Consider the following 13,711-nt stretch of genomic DNA (forward strand, 5'->3'; position numbering starts at 1 on the left):
TAATAGGGTCCTTGAAAAATAACCCAGGGTGAGTGACCTGGGAATCTGACCCTGGCAGCTACTAGGGTTGGACCCAGGTAACGATGCCATGTAAACTGCTCTACCCGCGTTATCCGACCCGGGTTATGCTTAAAAGCTACTGATTGGCTGTGTATGCAGAAGTTCACCTCAAGAGAGGGTCTATGAGTGACAGGAAGCGCAGACCTGGGTTCAGTGTATTACCCCTTTCACACCGCAAATGCCGGATCCAATCCTGGAATTGGAAACGGGTCCTTCCCGGGTGGGATCCGGCATTGGACGCTACAGCAGGCTTCCCTGAACCGGCATTATGCCGGGCGGGTTGCCATAGCGGCGGAGCCGGCGCTGGGAGATGAGCGCATCTCCGCCCCACCTCTCCCTATTGTAGTGAACGGGTCCCAGGTCGCATCAACCCGGGAACACGTTTACGCTGCCACTGACCTGTTATTTAACCCGGGAATAACACTGCTTTATTCCCGGGTTGAATTACCGGGTCAGGCGACCCGGGAATTCCACCATGTCGCTTTCACACCGCACGCCGACCCGTATTTACCCGGCAATATGCTGGGTCGATACCGGGTTATTTGTGCGGTGTGAAAGGGGTATAAATGGTGTTGGCCGGGTAATAACCCGGATCCAAGGTGCGGTGTAAAACGGGTCAGTCCTGGGTTTTTGGTAAAATACTGTTGCTTCCATGTTCGCCTCTCATTGTCTGCAGTGTCATAGTAATTGTTTGTGTCGGCACCGGTGCAGAATGCCCGCTGGCTGGATACACGGAACAGTGTTACAGCACGCTCTGCAGAGGATTAGTGACCTCATAGGGCTGTATTGGCCAGCAGTATCTAATAGCCTCTGTGCAGGAATACAGCAGAGTAGAATGGAAAGCCTTTACCTATCATATTCTATGTAGCAGCCAGCCTGATAGAGTGCTGTGTCACATGGTTTATCACATGACCTGAATTACCTGTTACAGGAAAACATTGGTTCTGTAGGGTTAGTTGTTTATATAAATATATTACCTTTAGGCCTGAATAACAGAGCAGGAAAAATTAAACCTTTGGTTATATAAGCGCTGGCTCCTCGCAGATCTGATACTGTAAAGCCGGGGAGACTCTAGACGACGTTGTAGATGATGTGGCCCTATTCCGACACCTCGTTCACGATATCGTCTAGTGTGTATGCTCTACGGACCTTATTCAGCTTCAATTGCAGTATTGCTAATATAGCAAAGCTGCAACTGCTTGGATCGCATGTTTGGGCCCGCCCAGCACAGAGCAAGGTTGCCCCGCGTGCTGATGGCGGCCTGCGATGCGATTGCAATTCAATTGTGATTGCACCACTAAATAAGGGAAGCCCCCTGCCTCCGCAGCCTGGCTGGGAAGGCAGTCAGGCCACCGCCATGTTTCCCGTTGCAGCAGCCGCATGTGATGTCACGCACCTGCCCTGATCCCGCCCCCCCCCCCCCCCGTTTCCAGTACAACGCCGCGTCACCGCCCCTGACTGCCCCGCGCACGCCTCTGCCTGTCAGTCAGGCAGAGCCGTTCGCGTCAATGCGATCGCATTTGCCAGAAAGCGCACGTGCAGATCAGGACTGTGCTAAAAACGGTTCAATGTGATCGCATCGCATTAGCGGCCCATGGCAATCTCTGGACACTACTATTCTATACATATTACATCCAATATAATAATTCTGGGACTGTGAGGGATTGCAGGTCCTCTAATGATTAGTCCCCGACTACCCTAGTCCCCTAGCTGTGTCTCTGGCTTGCACATTTGCAGACAGCCGATGAAACGCCTCATGTGTTAGTAAATGATAATTGCAGTAGTTGGCGTCACTGCTTCTAAGGTGAGTTGTCCTCTTCCTCTGCCAGAGATGAGCTGGACGCCGATGAGTACGAGGAGACGAAGAAAGAAACGTTGGAGCAGCTGAGTGAGTTTAGCGACTCCCTGCAGAAGATTGTGGCAGGAAACATGACGCTGGTGGATGAGCTCAGCGGGATGCAGCTGGTGAGGAAGTTACATCTTACACTGCGTGTGTTGTCTGTGTCCTGCATATACCGCTATATACCCCCCGTAGCGCGTCCCAGGGAAGAGGAGACTCAGACCATGGAGTCAGGGTGCAGTGGGTTAGGGTGCGAGCTTACACTCTATAGGGGAGGGGCAGACAGACAGGGGTGACACAGAGGAGGAACAGTGAGTGAGGAGCATAAAGCGGTGGGTTAGGATGAGAGATTACACTCTATAGGGAGGGACAGACAGACAGGGGTGACACAGAGGAGAGACAGTGAGTGAGGAGCATAGAGCGGTGGGTTAGGATGAGATATTACACTCTATAGGGAGGGGCAGACAGACGGGTGACACAGAGGAGAGACAGTGAGTGAGGAGCATAGAGCGGTGGGTTAGGATGAGAGCTTACACTCTATAGGGAGGGGCAGACAGACAGGGGCGACACAGAGGAGGAACAGTGAGTGAGGAGCATAGAGCGGTGGGTTAGGATGAGAGATTACACTCTATAGGGAGGGACAGACAGAGGGGTGACACAGAGGAGAGACAGTGAGTGAGGAGCATAGAGCGGTGGGTTAGGATGAGAGCTTACACTCTATAGGGAGGGGCAGACAGACAGGGGTGACACAGAGGAGGAACAGTGAGTGAGGAGCATAGAGCGGTGGGTTAGGATGAGAGATTACACTCTATAGGGAGGGACAGACAGACGGGTGACACAGAGGAGAGACAGTGAGTGAGGAGTATAGAGCGGTGGGTTAGGATGAGAGCTTACACTCTATAGGGAGGGGCAGACAGACGGGTGACACAGAGGAGAGACAGTGAGTGAGGAGTATAGAGCGGTGGGTTAGGATGAGAGCTTACACTCTATAGGGAGGGGCAGACAGACGGGTGACACAGAGGAGAGACAGTGAGGAGCATAGAGCGGTGGGTTAGGATGAGAGCTTACACTCTATAGGGAGGGGCAGACAGACAGGGGTGACACAGAGGAGAGACAGTGAGTGAGGAGCATAGAGCGGTGGGTTAGGATGAGAGATTACACGCTATAGGGGAGGGGCAGACAGACAGGGGTGACACAAAGGAGAGACAGTGAGTGAGGAGCAGAGCGGTGGGTGAGGATGAGAGCTTACACTCTATAGGGGAGGGGCAGACAGACAGGGGTTACACAGAGGAGAGACAGTGAGTGAGGAGCAGAGCGGTGGGTGAGGATGAGAGCTTACACTCTATAGGGGAGGGGCAGACAGACAGGGGTGACACAGAGGAGAGACAGTGAGTGAGTGAGGAGCATAGAGCGGTGGGTTAGGATGAGAGCTTACACTCTATAGGGGAGGGACAGACAGACAGGGGTGACACAGAGGAGAGACAGTGAGTGAGGAGCATAGAGTGGTGGGTTAGGATGAGAGATTACACGCTATAGGGGAGGGGCAGACAGACAGGGGTGACACAAAGGAGAGACAGTGAGTGAGGAGCATAGAGCGGTGGGTTAGGATGCGAGCTTACACTCTATAGGGGAGGGACAGACAGATAGGGGTGACACAGAGGGGAGAGACAGTGAGTGAGGAGCATAGAGCGGTGGTTTAGGATGAGAGATTACACTCTATAGGGGAGGGACAGACAGACAGGGGTGACACAGAGGAGAGACAGTGAGTGAGGAGCATAGAGCGGTGGCTTAGGATGAGAGCATACACTCTATAAGGGAGGGACAGATAGACAGTGGTGACACAGAGAGGAGAGACAGTGAGTGAGGAGCATAGAGCGGTGGGTTAGGATGAGAGTTTACACTCTATAGGGGAGGAGCACAGACAGGGGTGACACAGAGGAGAGACAGTGAGTGAGGAGCATAGAGCGGTGGGTTAGGATGAGAGCTTACACTCTATAGGGGAGGGGCAGACAGACAGGGATGACACAGGAGAGACAGTGAGTGAGGAGCATAGAGCGGTGGGTTAGGGTGAGAGCTTACACTCTATAGGGGAGGGACAGACAGACAGGGGTGACACAGAGGAAAGACAGTGAGTGAGGAGCATAGAGCGTTGGGTTAGGATGAGAGCTTACACTCTATAAGGGAGGGGCAGACAGACAGGGGTGACACAGAGGAGAGACAGTGAGTGAGGAGCATAGAGCGGTGGGTTAGGATGAGAGCTTACACTCTATAGGGGAGCGGCAGACAGACTGGGGTGACACAGAGGAGAGACAGTGAGTGAGGAGCATAGAGCGGTGGGTTAGGGTGAGAGCTTACACTCTATAGGGGAGGGGCAGACAGACAGGGGTGACACAGAGAGGAGAGACAGTGAGTGAGGAGCATAGAGCGGTGGGTTAAGATGAGAGCTTACACTCTATAGGGGAGGGACAGACAGATAGGGGTGACACAGAGGGGAGAGACAGTGAGTGTGGAGCATAGAGCCGTGGGTTAGGATGAGAGATTACCCTCTATAGGGGAGGGATAGACAGACAGGGGTGACACAGAGGAGAGACAGAGAGTGAGGAGCATAGAGCGCTGGGTTAGGATGAGAGCTTACACTCTATAGGGGAGGGGTAGACAGACAGGGGTGACACAGAGGAGAGACAGCGAGTGAGGAGCATAGAGCGGTGGGTTAGGATGACAGCTTACACTCTATAGGGGAGGGACAGACAGACAGGGGTGACACAGAGGAGAGACAGTGAGTGAGGAGCATAGAGCGGTGGGTTAGGATGAGAGATTACACTCTCTATAGGGGAGGGACAGACAGACAGGGGTGACACAGAGGAGAGACAGTGAGTGAGGAGCATAGAGCGGTGGGTTAGGATGAGATCTTGCACTCTATAGGGGAGGGGCAGACAGACAGGGGTGACACAGAGGAGAGACAGTGAGTGAGGAGCATAGAGCGGTGGGTTAGGATGAGAGATTACACTCTATAGGGGAGGGGCAGACAGACAGGGGTGACACAGAGGAGAGACACTGAGTGAGGAGCATAGAGCGGTGGGTGAGGATGAGAGCTTACACTCTATAGGGGAGGGACAGACAGACAGGGGTGACACAGAGGAGAGACAGTGAGTGAGGAGCATAGAGCGGTGGGTTAGGATGAGAGCTTACACTCTATAGGGGAGGGACAGACAGACAGGGGTGACACAGAGGAGAGACAGTGAGTGAGGAGTATAGAGCAGTGGGTTAGGATGAGAGCTTACACTCTATAGGGGAAGGACAGACAGAACGGGGTGACACAGAGGAGAGACAGTGAGCGAGGAGCATAGAGCGGTGGGTTAGGATGAGAGCTTACACTCTATAGGGGAGGGGCAGACAGACAGGGGTGACACAGAGGAGAGACAGTGAGTGAGGAGCATAGAGCGGTGGGTTAGGATGAGATTACGCTCTATAGGGGAGGGACAGACAGACAGGGGTGACACAGAGGAGAGACAGTGAGCGAGGAGCATAGAGTGGTGGGTTAGGATGAGAGATTACACTCTATAGGGGAGGGACAGACAGACAGGGGTGACACAGAGGAGAGACAGTGAGTGAGGAGCATAGAGCGGTGGGTTAGGATGAGAGATTACACTCTATAGGGGAGAGGCAAACAGACGGGTGACACAGGAGAGACAGCGAGTGAGGAGTATAGAGCGGTGGGATAGGATGTGAGATTACACTCTATGGGGGGGGCAGACAGACAGGGGTGACACGGAGGAGAGACAGTGAATGAGGAGCATAGCGCGGTGGGTTAGGATGAGAGATTACACTCTATAGGGGAGGGACAGACAGACAGGGGTGACACAGAGGAGAGACAGTCAGTGAGGAGTATAGAGCGGTGGGTTAGGATGAGAGCTTACACTCTATAGGGGAGGGGGAGACAGGGATGACACAGAGGAGAGACAGTGAGTGAGGAGTATAGAGCGGTGGGTTAGGATGAGAGATTACACTCTATAGGGGAGGGACAGACAGACAGGGGTGACACAGAGGAGAGACAGTCAGTGAGGAGTATAGAGCGGTGGGTTAGGATGAGAGATTACACTCTATAGAGGAGGGACAGACAGATAGGGGTGACACAGAGAGGAGAGACAGTGAGTGAGGAGCATAGAGCGGTGGGTTAGGATGAGAGATTACACTCTCTATAGGGGAGGGACAGACAGGGGTGACACAGAGGAGAGACAGTGAGTGAGGAGCATAGAACGGTGGGTTAGGATGAGATCTTGCACTCTATAGGGGAGGGGCAGACAGACAGGGGTGACACAGAGGAGAGACAGTGAGTGAGGAGCATAGAGCGGTGGGTTAGGATGAGAGATTACACTCTATAGGGGAAGGGCAGACAGACAGGGGTGACACAGAGGAGAGACACTGAGTGAGGAGCATAGAGCGGTGGGTGAGGATGAGAGCTTACACTCTATAGGGGAGGGACAGACAGACAGGGGTGACACAGAGGAGAGACAGTGAGTGATGAGCATGGAGCGGTGGGTTAGGATGAAGGCTTACACTCTATAGGGGAGGGACAGACAGACAGGGGTGACACAGAGGAGAGACAGTGAGTGAGGAGTATAGAGCAGTGGGTTAGGATGAGAGCTTACACTCTATAGGGGAAGGACAGACAGAAAGGGGTGACACAGAGGAGAGACAGTGAGCGAGGAGCATAGAGTGGTGGGTTAGGATGAGAGATTACACTCTATAGGGGAGGGACAGACAGACAGGGGTGACACAGAGGAGAGACAGTGAGTGAGGAGCATAGAGCGGTGGGTTAGGATGAGATTACGCTCTATAGGGGAGGGACAGACAGACAGGGGTGACACAGAGGAGAGACAGTGAGTGAGGAGCATAGAGCGGTGGGTTAGGATGAGAGATTACACTCTATAGGGGAGAGGCAAACAGACGGGTGACACAGGAGAGACAGTGAGTGAGGAGTATAGAGCGGTGGGATAGGATGAGAGATTACACTCTATAGGGGGGGGCAGACAGACAGGGGTGACACAAAGGAGAGACAGTGAGTGAGGAGCATAGAGCGGTGGGTTAGGATGAGAGATTACACTCTATAGGGGAGGGACAGACAGACAGGGGTGACACAGAGGAGAGACAGTCAGTGAGGAGTATAGAGCGGTGGGTTAGGATGAGAGCTTACACTCTATAGGGGAGGGGCAGACAGACTGGGGTGACACAGAGGAGAGACAGTGAGTGAGGAGCATAGAGCGGTGGGTTAGGATGAGAGATTACACTCTATAGGGGAGGGGCAGACAGACAGGGGTGACACAGAGGAGAGACAGTGAGTGAGGAGCATAGAGCGGTGGGTTAGGATGAGAGATTACACTCTATAGGGGAGGGGCAGACAGACAGGGGTGACACAGAGGAGAGACAGTGAGTGAGGAGCATAGAGCGGTGGGTTAGGATGAGAGATTACACTCTATAGGGGAGGGGCAGACAGACAGGGGTGACACAGAGGAGAGACAGTGAGTGAGGAGTATAGAGCGGTGGGTTAGGATGAGAGCTTACACTCTATAGGGGAGGGGCAGACAGACAGGGGTGACACAGAGGAGAGACAGTGAGTGAGGAGTATAGAGCGGTGGGTTAGGATGAGAGCTTACACTCTATAGGGGAGGGGCAGACAGACAGGGGTGACACAGAGGAGAGACAGTGAGTGAGGAGCATAGAGCGGTGGGTTAGGATGAGAGCTTACACTCTATAGAGGAGGGACAGACAGACAGGGGTGACACAGAGAAGAGACAGTGAGTGAGGAGTATAGAGCGGTGGGTTAGGATGAGAGCTTACACTCTATAGGGGAGGGACAGACAGACAGGGATGACACAGAGGAGAGACAGTGAGTGAGGAGTATAGAGCGGTGGGTTAGGATGAGAGCTTACTCTCTATAGGGGAGGGACAGACAGACGGGTGACACAGAGGAGAGACAGTCAGTGAGGAGTATAGAGCGGTGGGTTAGGATGAGAGCTTACACTCTATAGGGGAGGAACAGACAGACGGGTGACACAGAGGAGAGACAGTGAGTGAGGAGTATAGAGCGGTGGGTTAGGATGAGAGTTTACACTCTATAGGGGAGGGACAGACAGACAGGGGTGACACAGAGGAGACAGTGAGTGAGGAGTGTAGAGCGGTGGGTTAGGATGAGAGCTTACACTCTATAGGAGAGGGACAGACAGACAGGGGTGACATGGGAGAGACATTGAGCGAGGGTAAAGAATTGGGTCTTGAGAGCCTGTTTGATGTTTTGTGGAGAGTCTGATATGGAGAGAATTCCAGAGGTAGCGAGCAGCTCGGGCAGAATCTTGGGGAAGGAACTAATCAGTTGGGTGGAGAGGCGGCGTTTGTTCGTGGAGTGAGGTGGGCAGGAGTGTGTAGGGAGATGAGGTTGGAGAATAAGTTCGGACCTATGAAATATGATTGAGTACCCGCAGGGTCCTCACTCTTCATATAGCGAGCTCCCTTCCTTTTTGCTCAGCTTTTGGGGAACATGAGCTGGTGGTGGCTCTATGCTCCGCTTAGGAAAAGAATGACACCAGGAATGCTGTTCAACCCCTATTTATTTACACTGCTCTCCTGGTCAAAGTGACCTTGATTTGGGAAAGATCAAGTCCTGGAACGGTCCCAGGATGGCACACTAAGTGCAGGGCTGAGGCAAGGGATGTCCTATATCCTAGGGCGCATTGTCCTACACAGTGGGCATAGGTTTGGATGACATAAGCCATGTCTAATGGGGTGGTGGCAGCATGTGGGTACGATGAGGAGATAGTGAACACTAATGTCTGCGATACATCTGTAAGAGTAGGCCCTCTATGTGTCTGATCCTGAAGAGATTATCAAGGACTCCACGGGTAGGTTTTGCAGTGGGCCAACGCTACATCCTCTGTAAGTGTTCCTGACTGCCAGCTAAGCCCTTGGAAGCAGTGCGGACTCCCTCTCTCCTCTGCATCATCTCCAGCTCAGGCAGCATGTCTGGCCCCTGGGAACGTCAGTACAGTCATCCATGGGTACTGGGTGTCCTTCTCCAGCCCTGCTCCTGATTGTTTCACCCTAGCACAGGTTCCCAGGGATGAACCTTCCATTCTGCCCTCCAGGGCTTACTGACGCAGCAGCCATCTGCAGGGCATATGGTGGGTCTGGTCTTTTCCTCCAACCTCTTCCTGGTGCAGAGAATGAACGGCTCCTTTCACACCATCCTGAGTCTACTGCAGGAGCATTGGAACATTGAGTTGTTCCGCTCAGGGATCCGGGCCACGTGGGAAGGGAATTTTCTGGTGTCTCGGAGTATCACACTATGTATACACTTCCACCCTTACGGACAATTAATTCTTCCTCCGTTTCGCCTCACAAGAATCCCCTTCATTATCAACTTGCAGGGTTTCAAAGGAAGCCCTGCCGGGGTAACGTTGCTATAATTGTTGCCTGATTGTAGACCTCCGCTATAGTAGCTGGTAAGTGGAGGCTAATATGAATGATGGAAATGTGTACTCTCTTGCTTTATATTATTTATTAATCTGAGATTTATTGAAACTTTCCCCACACAGCCCATATATAGGAATAAATGTATTCCTTGCTTTCTTCAAAGTCCATTGTCTTTGTAAAAGGGACGCCTGGACCTAAAGCGCTGACCCAGTTACGGGCGTCACATAGAATTAATATCGTGTCATTTCCACCGTGTCTGTCAGGCTATTCAAGCAGCGATCAGCCAAGCCTTTAAGACGCCTGAAGTCATCAGAATGTTTGCGAAGAAGCAGCCCGGGCAGCTGAGGACGCGGTTGGCAGACGTAAGATTCTCATCCGCTTGACAAATACAAAGTTGCGACTGGCTGGTTGTGTTGAATCTAACTTCTCTTTCCTAGATGGACCGGGATCTAATGGTGGGTAAGCTGGGACGGGACCTCTACACACAGCAGAAAGGGGAGATCCTCACTGCACTGCGCAAGCTGGGAGAGAAGGTAAAATCGCGGGAATACCGCTACTTTTCTGACGTATTTACATCACTCATGTCTTGTTTATACCGAAAGATAATTATACTATAGCTGTGTGCCGGGAGAGTTTGGAGAAATGTAACTTGGTACAGGACACGTCTCCCATGGCTGAAGTACAGGGTACCAGAAATATTTTGGATATGAGGTTATTCTGTACTTTGGAGAATTTGCATACCATAAGAAGATCTGTTGGGGACGGGACCCAAGTCTAATTACAGAGTGCATGTACGTTTCATACACAGCCTGAAGGTAATATTTTACAATACTGTGAATAAACGTGTGCATGAAACAGAGTTTGTGCACACTGAGCCTATCAGGAAGGAGAGGTGTCGCTTTCTCAGTCACGCACACAATATATTTTAGATACTGGACTTTCAGATATGGGAGAGGCAACCTGTAACAATGAGTTTTTTAGTAGTACTTAGTTTTCCTTGTTAATGCTTCTTAAAAGGGCATCTGTCAAATGACGTCTCGTTAGATTAAATTTGCGTATAAAATCAGCGAATAGATTTATTTGACAGCAGAACCAATAGAATATTCCTGGTGATGTACAGTATACAGTATGTAGCGACCACGGGGCCAGTGATTACGTCAGTTACATCTTTGACACATTAAAGGACATGTATGAAATGTGGCGCTTAGGACAGTGGTGCTGTAACCATAGAAACCTTCGTCATCCCAGAAACAAGGCACCCCCATAGCTAAACCTCTGTTTTCCTGGTGCCAGGTAAGGCTATTCCCTGTATCTGTTATCCCTGATCATCTGGGCTTACTGCTGCTATAGGTATATGCTAGCTCTGTCCCCCTTTGGTGTAATACGCACTTCACTTTCTCCATATAGAGACTTGGTCTATTGTTAACATACGATTTTTTTAAATGACTGTCTGAAACTGGACATATTACCGATGGTCAAGTCTTACCTGGGTCTTCTGTGGGGCTGTTCCACCAGTGCCTGTAGATTATTCTGATGCACATCTAAAGGTGCATACACACGGTGCCTTTTTCCGTGCAATGTGGACTATATAATCTATATCGCACCGTGTGTATAAGCTTGCGATGCCGATACGCAGTCCCGTGGGATCGGCATTGCAAGAAAATATAGTGGATGCAGGCGGGGCCGATACGGACTACATGCCTCTGGGCACAATACAGTGAGTATCGGCCGCGACACCCCGTCACGCCGTGTGTACACACTTTAACACTCCATCTCCTGTCCAGACTGGGGACACTGCCTGCCCGAGTGATCTGCGTGGGGCTCATTCCAGCAGTAAGACGCACATGAACCTCACAGGAATCTGATATCGGGGAGTCATTGGGCCCTGAGAATGTGACAGATATCTGAGAGGGGGCATCCGCGTCTTACAGAAATGTTTGCACTAAAGATGAAGCTGTCAACGGAAAATCACATTATTCTGAGGTGGAAGTAAAGCAAAATACTGCAAGTAACTCGCACCTGGGCAAGTCATGCTGCACTGCTAGGGTGCGGTAGGGAATACACATTGTTCCGCACGCTGGGCAAATCCTACAATGCAGCATGGTTAGCCCAGGTGCGCAGTCACTGCCTCTCTTCTGCTTTGCTCCCACTTTAGAACGAGGCCCCGAGTTCCTACCACGTGTGACTTACGTCGGAGGACCTGTTCTCTGCATTTGGTGCCAGCCTCCACGTACTGAGATCAGCAGTCTGATTTCCTCTCTTAGGGGTGTATTCAATTATAGTCGGAACTGCCGTCTTGTCGGTAAGATGGCAGTTTCCGACTTTTTCAGTCGAATCGTGTTTCGATCTATTCAATGGGGCTGCTGTTTTTACGACAGGTCAGCAATTCCGACTTGTCGGAAAACACGTGGATCGAAGGATTAGCTGCTGATCCACGAGTTTGGTCGTATTTGCGGCCAAATCCGACAGCTTTTAGTCCCGTTTTTCGACAATGTCAATCCGACTTTAAAAAATGTCGGATTGACAGTGTCGAGAACGGCCAAAACCTGTCGGATTGGGCCGCAAATTGAATACTGCATTGTCGAATCCTTTCCGTCGGAAAGGATGTGACATGCATTGAATAGATCCCTAGAGTGACTATGGTCCCGCCAAGCCCATCGTACTCCCTGTGCCTCGTCCTCATATCTGTAATCATACGCAGTCTCTGCCCCGCTACTCAGCGTCCTGTAACACATCATGTCCCCCAACCTTCCCCATGGCATCTAGCCTAATAAATGATTTGTATATTAACACGTGTCTCTTGGTTTCCTTCCTGTGCCCCTCTTTCCCCATCCTCAGATTCCGCCCCGTCCTTCAGGTGCAGAACTCCCTCCAGTGTACTGAGGCTGCCCCTGAGCGACATCCCTAACCCCCTCCCCCTTCCCCGTCCCTCACCAATAGGTCCATTTATTCATTCAAATATCACTGCCTTGTTTTCCCTCATTATTCATGCCATATCCTCTAGATCAGCGTTTCCCAAGCTCCGCCATTACAGGACAGGTTTTAAGGATATCCATGTTTGAGCACAGGTGACTTCATTAGTTCCTCATTCACTTTGATTTAACCATCTGGACTCAAGCGTGGCTATCCTTACAACCTGGACTGTAATGGATGGGAAACTCTGATCTAGATACATGTGTTTTTGTTTTATTGCTGTGCACACTTATTCCCAGCCTCTGACGTGATGTATACTTAGACATGTTGTAGCATTGTTCTAGGCACTTGCTGCCTCTAATAAACTGTATTATCAGCAGATGAATGACTAATTATATAACTCTCTAATAACAGCCTCTGAAAGAGAAATCAGTTTCCACGATCAGATTCTGCCCTTTTTCCAGTACAGTCTGCGAAGTGTCTTGTAGCTGTTACAGTAACATCTTTCCTGTGCGCCACCCTTCCAAAAACATTTCTTTTTATTCTGGAACTGATCAGTAAATGATAACTGATATCAGTAGATTGTTAGTAGCATGTGATAAATTTAAAGGTTCTTTCCTCTTGTTCTTCCCGCAGCTCACCGCAGATGATGAGGCCTTTCTCTCAGAGAACGCAGGCGCTGCGCTCAGCCAGTTTCAGAAAGTCTCCGAAGGTTTAGGTACGTTCTGTATCTTTCATCTATAGTGCGGGAATCTACACTCCACTGCGGGGGAATAGGGTCAGCTTCTGCCCACCGTGCTGTGGGTGTCTGTACTACCCGCAGTGCACCGGTCACTATCACGCTTCCCTATGGAGGCACCCGTCCTGCAGAGCGCGGGAGGCGGGCAATATCTATGTACATGTGTTGGGAAGGTCAGTGTGGTTCCCCGGTGTAACACCGTTTTCCTCCTGTTTGTCCTGCAGGGTCCGGGCACAAGGTGTTGGCTCTGGCGAGCATTGAAGTGGGGAACACTAAGAAGTGATGGCTCAGAAGAGTGCTGCGGTTTTCCTGGTCACTCCGCCTCTTGCGTTGCTTTGCTACGCGGAGACTGGTGGCCGGTGTGTGTGTATATGTTTGGAGTGTGTTTTGTATTAGAACAGGATGTGCAGTTTCATACTCTACGGGGGGGTGTTGTTGTCTGGGGTGGGGGGGGGGGGTGACTGCTTTTCTGTATTTCTAGGTTTATGAACCCGTCCCGCGTTTAGCGGAGCGGACTCCATGTAGCATTTTTATCTTTTTACAATGAGCCACAATGCGGGTGACAGGTGGTCATTATAATTTAGCATCACATGCACTTATTTAATACGTGTTTTTTTCTACATTACTGATTGTATGCCAATAAATTATAACTTTAGGTTTTGTAATAAACGTTGGGGGATTTGTCTTGAGTC

At 51.0% G+C, this 13,711-nt stretch overlaps 1 protein-coding gene across 1 annotated transcript in view; it reads left to right on the plus strand.

The window, feature by feature from the left end:
- LZIC (leucine zipper and CTNNBIP1 domain containing) overlaps nt 1-13,457 on the plus strand; it is a 52,750-nt gene extending 39,293 nt beyond the window's left edge. Inside the window, exons 3-7 of the mRNA XM_063943832.1 lie at nt 1,890-2,025; nt 9,631-9,729; nt 9,805-9,900; nt 12,917-12,998; nt 13,244-13,457. Coding sequence (XP_063799902.1) covers nt 1,890-2,025; nt 9,631-9,729; nt 9,805-9,900; nt 12,917-12,998; nt 13,244-13,302 — 472 coding nt within the window. The 3' untranslated portion in view covers nt 13,303-13,457. The remainder of the gene's footprint in view (nt 1-1,889; nt 2,026-9,630; nt 9,730-9,804; nt 9,901-12,916; nt 12,999-13,243) is intronic.
- Nucleotides 13,458-13,711: the final 254 nt, after the last annotated feature.

Source organism: Pseudophryne corroboree, chromosome 10, assembly GCF_028390025.1.
Source record: "Pseudophryne corroboree isolate aPseCor3 chromosome 10, aPseCor3.hap2, whole genome shotgun sequence".
In the NCBI taxonomy this organism is placed as follows: Eukaryota; Metazoa; Chordata; class Amphibia; order Anura; family Myobatrachidae; genus Pseudophryne; species Pseudophryne corroboree.